This window comes from Akebia trifoliata, chromosome 12 (assembly GCF_017979445.1).
Source record: "Akebia trifoliata isolate Shusen 1 chromosome 12, ASM1797944v1, whole genome shotgun sequence".
NCBI lineage: Eukaryota > Viridiplantae > Streptophyta > Magnoliopsida > Ranunculales > Lardizabalaceae > Akebia > Akebia trifoliata.
Genome location: NC_141386.1, coordinates 715,993 through 729,953, shown reverse-complemented (window position 1 = coordinate 729,953; position 13,961 = coordinate 715,993). Strand labels below are relative to the sequence as shown.

Here is a 13,961-nt window from a genome sequence, read left to right as displayed (position 1 = left end):
CTGAAGGAATTTTTTTTACAAGAAAACTATACTAACTATGCCTTGTGGAGCTGATTGTAGGGCGGCAAACAGGAAAGATGAAAAAAATCAGACCTGGCACATTCAGGGAAAGCTAGGAAATGCCTCAACACATGATAAAACAAAGGACGTTCGAAAAAAGCTGGTTTGGGCACATACAACAAAGACCAACGACAATACAATTTGAGGAGTGCTTTGGCACAAGTTTAGAGTTCGAAAGTGGTGAGAGCAAGGGCAAAAACAAAGAGGAACAAATGGTAAGAAATGACTAGAGTAAGTCCATCGACAATAAATAAATAAATAAAATTGATAAGTATAAATTTCATTTCTGAAGAAGAAAAGACTGTACAAGGCAGGCGAGATGACCGACCTAAAAGAAAAGAAATACAACTAAAATGAAGAAAGAACTACATAGAGCACACAAATTCCCACCTAAAAACAAATTCTTCAAAAAATACACATTTGAACTCAAAGAATAGTTTGCACCCAAAAAAAAAAAATAGCAACCCAAGAATCAACAATCTAATATCCTGAAAAGAAAATTCCACTCTTTGGAAGACTCTCTTGTTCCTCTTCTAAAAAGGTAATTCTACTTTTACCACAAATTTAAAGAAATATGTATATCTCTAGATCTATTTGTTAACATACTTCGCGATGTACACCCCCCAAAAAAAACAACACTATTCATAAACTCCTTCATTGAATAGAAAATTGCTAAAAAATACATTTGCATGATAATAAGGACCAGAAAAACCATAACACAGAAAAGGCAGGGGGGGAAAAAACTCTTATCTCCTCAAAGGTTACTTACGGAGAAAAAGTCATAAAAAAACATAATCAATCTAGTCTACCTCATAAGGCAGATTCACCACTTATTGATAGCAGGCAAGGCATAACAATAATTGTGAAGCCTACCTTTTTCTTTTTCTTTTTTTTTTTCTTTTTTTCAAAACCATCAACCCTCAATTCATACCAACTACAAATGAGAAAGTTTGAGTGAAGCTCAGTGAAAAGCACCCACACCAGCCTTACTCTGCTTAGCAAGCTTTGTCCACTCCGTATGGAACGATCCTGGACGATCAATCCTCTCATAAGTGTGTGCTCCAAACAAGTCCCTCTGTGCCTGGACAAGGTTTGCGGGCAGTCTTGCACGTCTATACGTGTCAAAGTAAGCAAGACTAGCACACATCCCAGGAGTACTAATTCCAGATTGGATAGCCAACCCCACAACTCTCCTCCAAGCTGCTTGCCTCTGAACCATCTCTCTTGCAAACTCCGGATCAACAATTAAACTCGCCAATTGTGGGTTCCGTTGATACGCCTTCTTGATCCGATCCAAGAACACAGCCCTAATAATACACCCACCTTTCCAAATCCTCGCCAATTCACCCAAATTCAAATTCCACCCCTTCTCGACACTCTTCGCTTTTAACAAGTTCATTCCTTGAGCATAACTACAAATCTTCGACGCATACAACGCTTGCCTCACATCATCAATCAATCTCTTCTTATCGACTCCCGACCTAATCGATCCTACCTCCTCACTCATCCCCGCCTCCTTCAATATTGCCGCAGCTGCCTCTCTCTCCTCCTTCAACCCACTCAAATACCTACAATCCAATGAAGCCGCAATTGTAGGTGCTGCAACGGATAACTCCGCCGCCTGTTGTACGGTCCATTTCCCCGTACCCTTCATCCCCGTTTTGTCCAAAATCTTATCCACCAATTCACCATCTCCATACCCATCTTTAACCCTAAATATATCTGCCGTTATCTCAACCAAGAAGCTCTCAAGCTCCCCATTGTTCCATTCGGCGAAAACCTCTGCCAATTCCGAATTTGACAACCCACCACCGATCTTCAACACATCGTAAGCTTCCGAAATCAATTGCATATCACCGTATTCAATTCCATTATGAACCATTTTAACAAAATTCCCCGAACCACCTTCACCGATGTAGGTCACACAGGGACCATCCTCGACCTGCGCAGCCACCTTCTTCACGATATCTTCGATGTTCGTATACGCCTCGTAGGACCCACCAGGCATCAATGAGGGACCGTTACGGGCACCTTCTTCACCACCCGAGACGCCCATCCCGAGATACAAAATACCCTTATCGGCTACTTCGCGCATACGGCGCTCAGTATTCTCGTACCACTCGTTACCACCATCGATGATAGTGTCTCCCGAGTCCATGAACTCAGTGAGAGCCGATATAGTTTGATCGACTGGGGAACCAGCTTTGACGAGGATGACGACAGATCTAGGCCGTTGGATTGAGAGGACGAAATCACGAGGAGAGTAGTGGCCAGTGAGGGGGAGGTCTCCTTCTTTCTTGGCACGATCTAGGGTTTCGTCGACTTTGGAGATGGTTCGATTGTAGACAGAAATTGGGAATCCTTTCTCGGCTATGTTGAGGGCAAGGTTTTGGCCCATAACGGCTAGACCTGCGAGGCCGATTCGTGAGAGAGCTGAAGATGCTTCCATGGCGGAGAAGAAGAAAATTAGGGTTAGGGTTTAGCACAGAAAGAGATGAAGATTGGTAATGGAAGTTGAGAGTTCTGAGAATTTTATTTAGAAAAAATCTTATTGGCTTTGACGGACCCATCGAGGTATCGAAAGGGCAGTTTACAATTAGGTGACGATAGTGACGATGCTTCGGGCTGTACTTGATAATTGTTTTTTGATTTGTTTGAGAAATAGTTATATAGTGATACTGGATGTAAAAAACTTAGTAGTGCATGGAATGCGATTTCATACACGTGGCTAAGAAACCATGAATGTAGTAGTGGGCCCAATGAAATGTCCTCCTTAGTTCATATTTTCTGAACAAATTGATTGGTTGATTGATGGTGCCTACAGAGCCACCAAACTGAGAACTAATCACGAAATGTCAATTGTAGTTGGGCTTTTTGGTTGGCGGCCATGAAAAGGTGGTTAATGTGCAATCATACAAGCATCGTACACTCTAATCAATCTAGACGGTTAGATCAGTTGACCATTAAAGATCAGCAAGATTGGACTATCTCCACCGTCAACTAGGCTGCCAACCATTTGGTCAACGTTTTGTCCTACACGGGTACATCTCCAAGTTTGGATGAATATTTGAGATATTTTCTTTAAATTGATGGCATATCCCTTGACCTTGGTCTTCTTTAATAGGCCAATAGTAAATGACCTAAATTACCCCCTCTTCAACCTATATCCAATTCTTTTACTTCCCAAATCTTTATCTTCAAGATCTTTAAATTCTAAAACTTTCTCTTAATATATATTCAACCATAGCTTCCATTGGTAGAAAAATCAAGAATTACATTTATTTTTATTTTCCCAATAATTATATCTCATTCTTGACGATTGAAGGTTGAAGTAAATAAATTCTTAAGGACGAAAATGAATAGTTTTGAAGATGAAAAAGCAAGAGTTTAAGATGAGTGATTTTGAGATTAAAAAAATCAGGACATTCAGGTTACTTAGTATACTATAGAAGACCGAGTTCAAGGGAGGCATGTCATCAATTTGAAAGATATCTCAAATATTCTCCAAAACGAAGGTAAATCTAAAACACCCAAAATATAGCTAGAGGAGAAAGAATGTGAGGACACTTCAGTAAATTAATGCAAAATTACCGTTGCATGCAGAAATACACTAAAATTTTGAAAATTATTACAACAAAAAATTGATCACTAAAAAACATACCCTTAGATTGATCGATCTTGTGATTGCAATGTGACAATCAAGTGTTTAATCCATAGTTATTATTCAAATTGCAAGAACATATCTATCATCATCCGTTCATCACCACGCCACGGCCCAGGCCCAGCCACGTGGGTACAATACCCAAATCCTGTTTTGCTATTCCACTTTCTTCCAAGATTTAAAATCTCATTTCGAAACAATTTTTAGATGAGAAAATCCAAAACGATCTCAATCGAAACAGACCAAAATGGTACCAAATTTGGAACCATGATCTATGCAATGGTGCCATCCATATCGTCCACAGATGTCTTGCACACATGTCGATCTGGATCCATTGCAGGCAAACACATTACACGAATGGTGGGACAGAACACGATAAATGCAAAGCTAAAGTACATTTCAATTAGCATTTCTTCTTCTTTCATACAAATGGGCGTTTGTGCAGGTATTTTAAAGAAGAACAGTTGTAGTATAAATTCAAAGTTCAATCACATTTTTGGGCATATATATCCGATTCTGAACTATGTAAGGACAACTAAAGACAAAGAATTATATAAAATTATCTGAATAGGGTCTGCAGTTTGTGTGACTACCAGCAACTCTCAGAGTTTTCTTCTGCTGCAACTCTAAAAACAAGAGAAAAAAAATTATCCAAGAGTCCCCTGGAGGACTACTTTTTACACCTTAGTTTGAGTTTAAAAAGCTGCCAGTCACCTTGTCTCTGAATCTGAAAGCAGCATAAAAAACAATCAGTGAGCGAGAAGAATGACTAAGCTGGTGCTAAGATGATCAAATCTTTTTGTGGCTATGAAACTTATATGATGTACCCTTATATCATCAACGCTAACTTTTTTTAGTAATCCCACCCAGCCAGGGTTTTAAAACCATGGTTCATTTGTCTCATTGTTGAACGAGACAGATGGACAAGTTAAATGTATCAGAAAAAATCTAAAACTATGGCTCATTTGTCTCATTGTTGAACGAGACAACTCAAATGTATCGGAAAACTCATCCGAGACAACTCGGTCTCGTTCATGGACGAGATGAGACATCAAAATGATTCCTAAAACCATGCACCCGGCTTATACACTTCAATGGCAAAGAGTAGACACTAAATACATTGGGAAGAAACAAAATGTTAATGGTTCAAATCCCAAGACAATTTTCACCATTTTTGCCTCTCTTTTTTTCAATCTGTAAAATTTTCATTGTTGATCACTTAAATAGTATTAGAATTACTTATTTATGCTCCATGCTCTCCTCATTCATTGTGCTTTTGGTAGCATAGTGGGGCATCTTCTTTTAATAAGTTTAGGGTGATAATTGGATTTTTCCCCCATTCCCTTGAGCCCTCAAATAGTATTAGAATTCTTTATTTATGATCCTTGTTCTCCTCATTCATTGTACTTTTTGTAGGGGATCGGGCATCTTTTTAGAGAGCTGTTATTGCACCCCAACTTTTACTTATTCCACCCCAATTTCTTAAATTATTTATCACACAAATTAAAGATTAAAACACTCTTCAAAATTATCAAGGTTTGGTTCAGATAATAATCTCAACATTACAAAGCACTGTAACACTCTTTCAAACAATTTCAGTAGTTTTTTACAATTATGATTAGGCTCATATAAAATCCTAAACCCAAAAAATAGAAATCTAGCAAAAAATCAAGAGAGCTTCTTCTATTGGCACCGCAACTTTTACTTATATTAAACCATTCATTCTTTATTTTTAATTGGGGTGTAATAAGTAAGAGTCGGGGTGCCAATAGCACCTCTCTTTTTAATCAATTTGGTGTGTTTATTGGATTTTGCCCTCCTCCATTCTGTTTTGGGCGTACTCCACAGAAACGATATTTCAACCTTCTCTTTTAAAGGTTGCTTATTATGGGAGGTTCTTACCTTTTGCAGTATGTCAGGGCTTCTGGAGGAAGTGCAACAAAACGGTGTTCAAAGGAAACAAGGAAGAGTCTTGGACATCAAATCATCAATGTTTCTTAGGTCTAAGTTTTTTGGGGATTACAGGGACTTGTTTTTCAAAGATATTGTATTCAGATGGGATGTTATTGTAAGCCAAAACAAGTAGCTAGATCTTGCCTCTTATGTTTGTACCCCATTTTCTCTGTGTTCCATTTCCTTAGACAGGTCTCCTCGACTGCCTAACCAGTAACTTTTTCTATCATTATTTCAATAAAATTCTTTACCTATAAAATAAATAAACAAATGGTGGAGGCGAAAAGATCATCAAAGTAGCCTAAATTGAAGACATGAAATGAATAATTTGAATGTTCATTTGAAAGCAATGGAAGAACTGTAAATTGCAAGGAGTAGGGAGACTTTATTTCAAATAATTACCATTGACATTTCGGCGTAAGTCATTTTCCTCCTTCGGGAGGACTTGATCCAAAAACAGCTGAATTGTCCTCCAATAGCGGTCACCTCCAACCAGCCAAGCATCCATATGCATACCATTTGGAATTTCAACCAAGGTGCACCGATTGTTACGTGTAGCTGCTTTAGCATAAAGCATCTGCATGTGGGATGGAGGAATCATTTCATCTTTCAAGCTAGAGAGAAATAGGATTGGCTGTCTGACCTGCAGCATATAATTTAAATTATAAAACAATATATAAAACATTGTGCTCAAAAGATCCCAAAAAAGAGTTGAACAGGAAAAGGGACTACTTTTGTGTGGGTGGGTGTTTGGTTTAAAATATCATAATGTATCGGTCAATGTGTATCAGTAACGGCCAAGACCGATAGGAAACATGGATCCCGGAACATTGAGTATTTTGGATATGAATGGGGAATGAATTTATCACATTCTATCAAATGTATCAGCCGATACCGTATCAAATTTTCCATTAACCAAAACATCAATCGATACGATATTCTAAAAAGTGTGTGTGTGTGTGTGTGTGTGGGTGGGGGTGGGAAGGGCATCAACTCCACCATCTAGCTTTTCAGAACCATTCAAGGTGCAATTTATAGTAGTAGGAAATCTTGGTGCAGAGTAAGAGCTTCTATAATATGCAACCTTACCTGGCCTATAATATCAATTGTAGGCCATGGAGACCGTACAAGACAATTGAGAACTTTGGGACCTTTAGAACCACTGCCACCTATAAACCACTTTAGGATGGGTAGTAGAACTCCAGCCATGTCCAGGATAGATGTGAAAGTATTCTCTAATATCAAAGCAGCAACCTGAAACTCAGGTCAAGAGATAAGTAATGACTTTTAGGAGATGCAAATAGCACACAGATGTGCATTTTTGGGTGTTACAAATTTACACTGAATTAAGAAACAACAAAACTAAGATGAAATAGAAACTGGCAGCAACTTTATTCACTTCATCATGAATTCATGGAAATAGGAGTTCATTGAGTAAATTACCGAAGAGTCAAAAACGATGCTCCAAATTACGTGGTTGACTAGAAAAAAAAAATTTAATCATATTTTAAACAACAGCACATTGCATGGATCAAGTAGGATGTTCAAGATTGGATAGGGTACAGACAAGATAAAACTGATAAGTATCGTTTAAATTGTCAGATAGTTGTTATCTGATGAAGAAACCACAATGGAAGGAAAAAAGGAATTGATGGTTTATAAAATCATAAGATGGGAATTCTCATGGGATGTGCATGTGTTGAGGAACTCCCATGGGATTCAATAACGATGGGAGAGTTGTTGGGGGAGGGAGTGTCTGTATGCAAGTTAACAATCCCATGTAAAGCATACCAGTTGAGTGCATTGGAGGTTCATCAAACATACATGGTTGTTTACTTTGTTAGTTGAAAAAGGATTTTGTGAAAATGATATTATATTGTATATATATTTTGACTTGATACGTTAAAGAATTGGAGGATGCCTATGAAGAGTAACGTCACTATATTCCAAAAGCAACAAATTACATTAGGATAACAGTTGAGGTTTAGTCTCCCTCGTGTTATGGGGCATTATGGAGAAATGAATCACAGTTGATGTTCAAGAGATTCCTTACAAACTCTTGTGTGCTAAAGGCGGTCTATGAATAAAGTAGAGAATGACTGAAGTTTACACTGTATGCCAAATTGGTATTAAATGAAGGGCGTCTCTCATGGGCTGTTTGGTGATCAATGAAAGTTTATAGTCATCAAACGTGTGACCAACGCAATTGATTTCCGTATGGGGATCTTGGTCAAAAAGCCAACCTAAGCTGGATAAATGGTCTCCCAAGTGTGGTGTGATAGACCAGCTATAAAATCAGGAATGAAAGGTGGGAATCCACACCAGTCCAGCATTGGAATGTCGACTGAGGGCTGAACCAAATCAATCGTATTATTCAATGCTCTTATTGTATAGACCACCGTGTTTGTATTATGGATTTATTGTTGTTTTACAGTTTTTATTATTGCTTCTGTTCATCCAAGGTTGGTATATAAAACTGCATTGTTTGGAAACATTTAGAATGATCAATCTTGCATATGACTTAATAAGTGGAAAACCTAGTTTATTTTGGGTGACCCAAATTACTCTTCAAATCAGCATACTTGTAAGGGATCCAGGCCCAGAACCAAATACATGGATGCCTAAGTTTCTGAATCTTAGAGTTAGCATAGAGGACTTATACTTTCATACGAATAGTAGTTAAGAAACATGGCTATATAGATTAATTTTGGCTAATAAATGAAAATTTGCTTCAAGGTCTGTTACTTAGCAATCTTTCCATAACAAAATCAGATCATAAAACTATAACTAATAGCATTAAAATTGAATCAGGATTTAAACCACTGGATTTGTCAAAAAGTTTTTTTTTTCTTTATTAACTAAAAAAAGAAATGGTATTCAATAAAAAAAATTTAAAAAGCAATAGCATGCATAACTGCTCCATGTCTCATCATATATTGATAACGTTGTGTGCTAACACTTGAAAAATAATGATGAAACAATTGACCTGACAATTTTGAAATGCATTTCAGAGGACTAATAAAACTCATGGTTATACTAAGAAACCTTCTTTCTCAGAAAAATCAAAATCATGAACGATCCCTCAAGAAATCTAGGAAGGAATTGGGATGATCCCTGATCTTGGTTGCATAACTTCATCATCAAATAAAACAAGCTTCAATATATCATCAGCAATCTAACTCAGTATTTCAAATTGCATGGATGGGCATGTATTTCTTGTCACTCGTTTAAGGTGATGTTTGGTAATATGTGGAAACACACACCAATTTTCTTTTTGTAGTGCTTAGAGTTATGACAACCTAAATCTTTCTTTTGTATATAAATAAATATGCAATTTTATTGAAAACAAAGGGCAAATACAAGCTAAGGGCATCAAGGAGATCTACCTACAAAAAAGCAATTAGCTAGAGCCCAGAGAATCCATGTTTTTTTCCATAGATGTAAGCGTGAAGATATGTTATTAGTCCTAGGTCTGTGGAATTACCACACAAACTTTCCCACCTCAGCAAAATGGTAACTTCAAGAGAAGACCACATGTTTCCCAACTTCGCTTACAATGGAATCCCTTCCAAAAACAAAAACTCTTCCAAAAATAAATGAGCCCCTATATTGTTTAAAAGACTTAATCCATAAATACATGAAAGCCTTGATATGCCCAAGGTTATATTTAAATTGTAAAATTTGACAAACTTGAATAGGAATAATCACAAAGATATTGAAGGATTTTTTATTTAAAGTGAATCATGCACAATATTCAAATCATTTTGGTTAAAATTATATAGTATCATAGGATTCAAGTCATAAATCTTATGATTAAAAAAAATGATTTTAAGAACTTATGGGATGTCTCTGCGCAAAGCTTTCCAAGAGTTTCACCCAAGTTCCTCCCAAGAAACCTTGGCTTCAATGATGTTCAACATTTTATTGTTTCTATTTAGTCAACCATTTTGAATAAAAATGATTTTTTTCCTTTTTTGGTAATTACATAACAATGATTTTTTTCAGAGTATGGTTGAGCAATATCATAGTAGCATGATAAAAGGTATCTAAAAATACAAATCCAGATCATATTATATATACTTTGATTAAACTGAATTGAATCGAGACAATGAAGATTGGATTCATATAAATGATTCACGTTGCACCAACTTGTATCAGTTTTTTGAGAAAGCTTTGTAAGGCCATACATACCAAGATTTATAAAGTAAAGTCCTAGGCAAAAAATTTATCAAAAAAAGAAGACCTAGGAAAAAATTAGCACATCTAATGGTCCTAATTCCCAAGAAGCAATGGATGAAGAGTCTTTTGGATTTAAGACATAAACTTGGTAAGTAGTAGCTATTGAATTTTTGCATAGTTTCTCACTTCAAGGCTTCGATCGGTTTTATCACATATCATTGGTAAAAAGAAAGTGCCTTTGTGAAGGATCAGAGAATCCTTGATTGCATGCTATTCTTGCTAAATGCATGACTCTAGGATCAAAGGAGGAAAATCAAGGTTAGCGTGTAAGGTAGACATGGAAAAGAGGTAATATCATGTGATCTAGAGCTTCTTGGAGTATTTGATGGGTGGAATGGGTTTCGGTAGTTTGTAGAGGAAATGGATTATAAAGTGAGTAGACTTTTTTTATCATAATTAATGACAGCCCAAAAGCATCTTTTAGAACTTGCATGGTTTGACACAAATAGACACTCTCTCTGCAATAGAGAGAGTAGATTAGAAGGATACAAAGTTAAGAAGAGGTCTATGGTAATGACTTCCAGTTTTACTGGGTGAATCTAGAAAGAATAATAAGTCATTGAGAAGGTTCATTTATTGGTTTGGAAGTGTCTTAAAGTTAGCAATAAATATGAAGAGGAGAAAGTTGTATCGAGGGGGAATGGATGGAGACATGAACGGCTTTGCTGAGTGTTAAGGCTCATTCATCTACCTAAAGGCTTGACCCTCATCGAATGTGTTTTGTCAAGCCTGATGAATCATATGCTTTTGTTCTCCATCCAACTAAGGTGGCAAATGATATTAAAAGATTATTTTAGGATAATAGAGTGGAATCTTCCAAATATCGTCTAGTTAAATGGGACAAGGTATACCTTCCCAAAAGATTTGGAATAAGAATATTAAAAAATACAGACAAAGCTTTATTAGGTAAATGGCTTTGGAGAAAAAAAACTACCAAAAAAGCCAAACAAGATAAAATATCGAGAAATTTTGCTAGAAAAAAAACCTTATCAGGATTATTTTTGGTAACCACTGCTCCAACTGCACCCCCAAGTGACCTGCCGAAAACAACTATTCTAGACACGTCTATGTCAGTTCTCTGACTTAGATGATCCAATGCAGCCTGACCAAAAAAAAAAGAGATTATTAGTTCAAATCCAAGCATAATTGGTAGAAGTTGAAATGAGTAAAAGTGTAATAAGAATAGGAACACACCTGAGCATCCTTTGTAATGCCATGTTGAGAAGGGAAGCCATCACTTGCTCCATATCTATTAACAAAACAAAGAAACATTAGTGCTCTTTGGTCAAATGAAATGCTGAATGAATATATAACCAACTGCCAATAAGTCACAAAAATCAGTCAGCCACTAAAAAAACTTCAAACATGAGGGAAGATTTGTACCCTCTGTAAGAAAGCATAAACACATTGCATTGTAATCTTTGCAACATCACTCTAACCATTTCAAGACGGTGTGCGATATCTGCAGAGTAACAGTAAAAGACGTTCCAAAAGAAGTTGTATCCATTCCAGAATAGGTAAGAGCAACTCCAACGCATGACCTAACCCATTACCCATTACCCATCCCCTCTCAAGTCTCAACTGTCATTTTTTATTGGTAAAAGCAGATTTCATTAAAAAGTGGTCAAGGTGACCAAACGAAGCCAACAGTATCAAGTTAACTCAACTGCCATTTTGGGTCGTGAAATCCAAAATAGGGGTCTCCAACGCATGACCCATCCCACTATCCATATTTGGGTCACGGGATTTTCACGACCCAAAATGGGTAGCTCCACAAGGTTTCTCCATTTTTTGGAGAGAAAAAATTTCAGACAGCTGGCAGAAAAATATTAAAATTTCAGATCGTTTGAAATCTGGGTTGAATTAAAAAAAACATTAAAATATTTATGGGTAGCACGGTTGGAGTGCAAATCTCATGAATATCCAAAGTGGCTATCCATAAAGCACATGGTTACCCATAAATGGGTATGGAGATGGGTATCCTCGTTGGAGTTTCTCTAACAAACATTAACTTAATTAATCAATTCTAAAAGGACAGAACCATTAGGATACTGCCAGCATTTTCTTGGAAAAGCAAAATGGTTGGACCTGCAATAACAAAGACACCGCTGTTATGTCTTGACAGTAATCCTAATAATAAAATGCCAACAATCATATTATTATTATTATTATTTTAAATTATTCTTGTATGAGATGACAGCCAAGCAAGAATAGCAGCCAACTGTACAATGTAGGAACACAAGCACATCCAAGCAAAGAATCATCCAACGTGCAAAATATATGGCCCTCATTAGCCACTAAAAAGCAGTCATACAATATTACCCATTTTTTTCTTATTATTACACATCAACTAAATCAAATAGTTTGGAAGGACAAAAGAAAGTGCAAGCATCTAGAAGAGCGTAATCAGGTACTCATCACCAACATCATTGGAGCCTAACCCAAAAATTTGAGATATGGCTATCCATTCTAACCAAGATCATTTCTTCTATTAAAGAACACTTCTTAACAAAAACAATTTGGGATTTTTGGGATCTGGCTATCCACTCTATCTAGGATTTCTTCTATTAAACCAATTTGGGGTTGGGGGTGAGGCTATCCCCCTCTATCTAGGACCATATCTTCTATTAAAGAATAGTTCTAAAAAAAAAATTCTCACTACCTCAAATACTTTGTCCTTATAGAGCCAATAACATGTACAGGAGCGCTCCATCTCAATTTAGTCTTTCCTTTATTTCATCATCAATCATGGCTACTTTGCATTCTCCCAAAAGCACCCAATCTTGATTGATTGATTTTTTGCTCACAGAATTTTTCGTCGCAGTGCTTATAGACTCTCTAATGCGTGCCACATCAAGCCTAATGAGGGTAATTATGTAAATTGGGGATGCATTCAATACACACAGGCTCATGTGATTGATCGATCCCAGATTCTGTGAGTAAAAAAATTCTTTATTGATTACGTCTTCCCTAGTCTCACAACTCATCCATCTCAGCTTCCTCGTCTCATCTACACTGAACTCTATGCAATCTAGTCCAACTAAGATTCCAATTCTAGCAACCTAAATCAAATCAGAGTAAAATTACAAGTTTTCAATTCATCTAATTCACACTTACACTTAATCAATTCTAAATTCAATCCAGAAACAACAAATTCAAGTAAATTTCAGATCAGAAAAACAAACAAAACACTAACAGTAACCCTAACTCAAATCCATCCAAATAATTCAAAAAACAATACATAAACAAGCAATTAAAAATCCATAAAACCCAACCCTAGCTTGAATTATTCCCTATACCTCTGCAATCGGGGAAGAGTTTGATGAACCATGAGTGAAGACGAACACCATCAGAAGATCTCAACCACACATCTTCGTAATTAAGGCGAAGACGAGCTGGTGTGATTGGGTATGATTTGGTGAACCCAGGCACCACTGGCACGTACACTAACTTCTCCTGTAAAGTTTTCAATTCATCTAATTCACACTTACACTTAATCAATTCTAAATTCAATCCAGAAACAACAAATTCAAGTAAATTTCAGATCAGAAAAACAAACAAAACACTAACAGTACCCTAAACTCAAATCCATCCAAATAATTCAAAAAACAATACATAAACAAGCAATTAAAAATCCATAAACCCAACCCTAGCTTGAATTATTCCCTATACCTCTGCAATCGGGGAAGAGTTTGATGAACCATGAGTGAAGACGAACACCATCAGAAGATCTCAACCACACATCTTCGTAATTAAGGCGAAGACGAGCTGGTGTGATTGGGTATGATTTGGTGAACCCAGGCACCACTGGCACGTACACTAACTTCTCCTGTAACGCCACCAACAACGCCACACCCGCCACCACTATCCCTCCTGCGCCGTACAACAACAGACTCAAGTACGACACCATCTCTCTCTCGCTCTCTCTCTACTGTGAGCGTTATTGGCTTCGTTTGTGCCAGACAAAGAGAGAGTGTGTTCTGTGCGCTTGTGCGTGTGAAGAGAGGAATTGAAGTCTTTTTTTATACAATTTTTGGGGGAAAAACGA

General features: G+C 37.0%; 2 protein-coding genes across 2 annotated transcripts; both read right to left on the bottom strand.

Annotated features, from left to right (window-relative positions):
* Positions 1-688: 688 nt before the first annotated feature.
* Positions 689-2,621, bottom strand: LOC147388457 (6-phosphogluconate dehydrogenase, decarboxylating 3, chloroplastic). Its single transcript, XM_086419907.1, has one exon. It carries the CDS (start codon positions 2,507-2,509, stop codon positions 1,022-1,024), a length of 1,488 nt encoding a protein of 495 aa, XP_086276033.1. The 5' UTR covers positions 2,510-2,621; the 3' UTR covers positions 689-1,021.
* A 1,476-nt stretch (positions 2,622-4,097) lies between these two features.
* On the bottom strand, positions 4,098-13,636 carry LOC147388456 (alpha/beta hydrolase domain-containing protein WAV2-like). The gene is made up of 9 exons (XM_086418254.1): positions 13,615-13,636; positions 13,213-13,416; positions 11,966-12,001; positions 11,297-11,375; positions 11,108-11,162; positions 10,899-11,015; positions 6,764-6,928; positions 6,077-6,317; positions 4,098-4,448 (listed from the first exon to the last, which is right to left on the bottom strand). The coding sequence occupies exons 1-9, from the start codon at positions 13,634-13,636 to the stop codon at positions 4,432-4,434; spliced, it is 936 nt and encodes a 311-aa protein (XP_086274380.1). The 3' UTR covers positions 4,098-4,431.
* Positions 13,637-13,961: the final 325 nt, after the last annotated feature.

Coding starts and splice junctions, on each gene's coding strand:
- LOC147388457 (XM_086419907.1), bottom strand. CDS start 2,509: ATGGAAGCATCTTCAGCTCTCTCACGAATCGGCCTCGCAGGTCTAGCC.
- LOC147388456 (XM_086418254.1), bottom strand. CDS start 13,636: ATGGTGTTCGTCTTCACTCATG. Junction 11,376..11,965: donor TTTCCAAGAAAATGCTGGCA/GTATCCTAATGG, acceptor GTTACTCTGCAG/ATATCGCACACCGTCTTGAA. Junction 6,318..6,763: donor CAATTGATATTATAGGCCAG/GTAAGGTTGCAT, acceptor TATATGCTGCAG/GTCAGACAGCCAATCCTATT.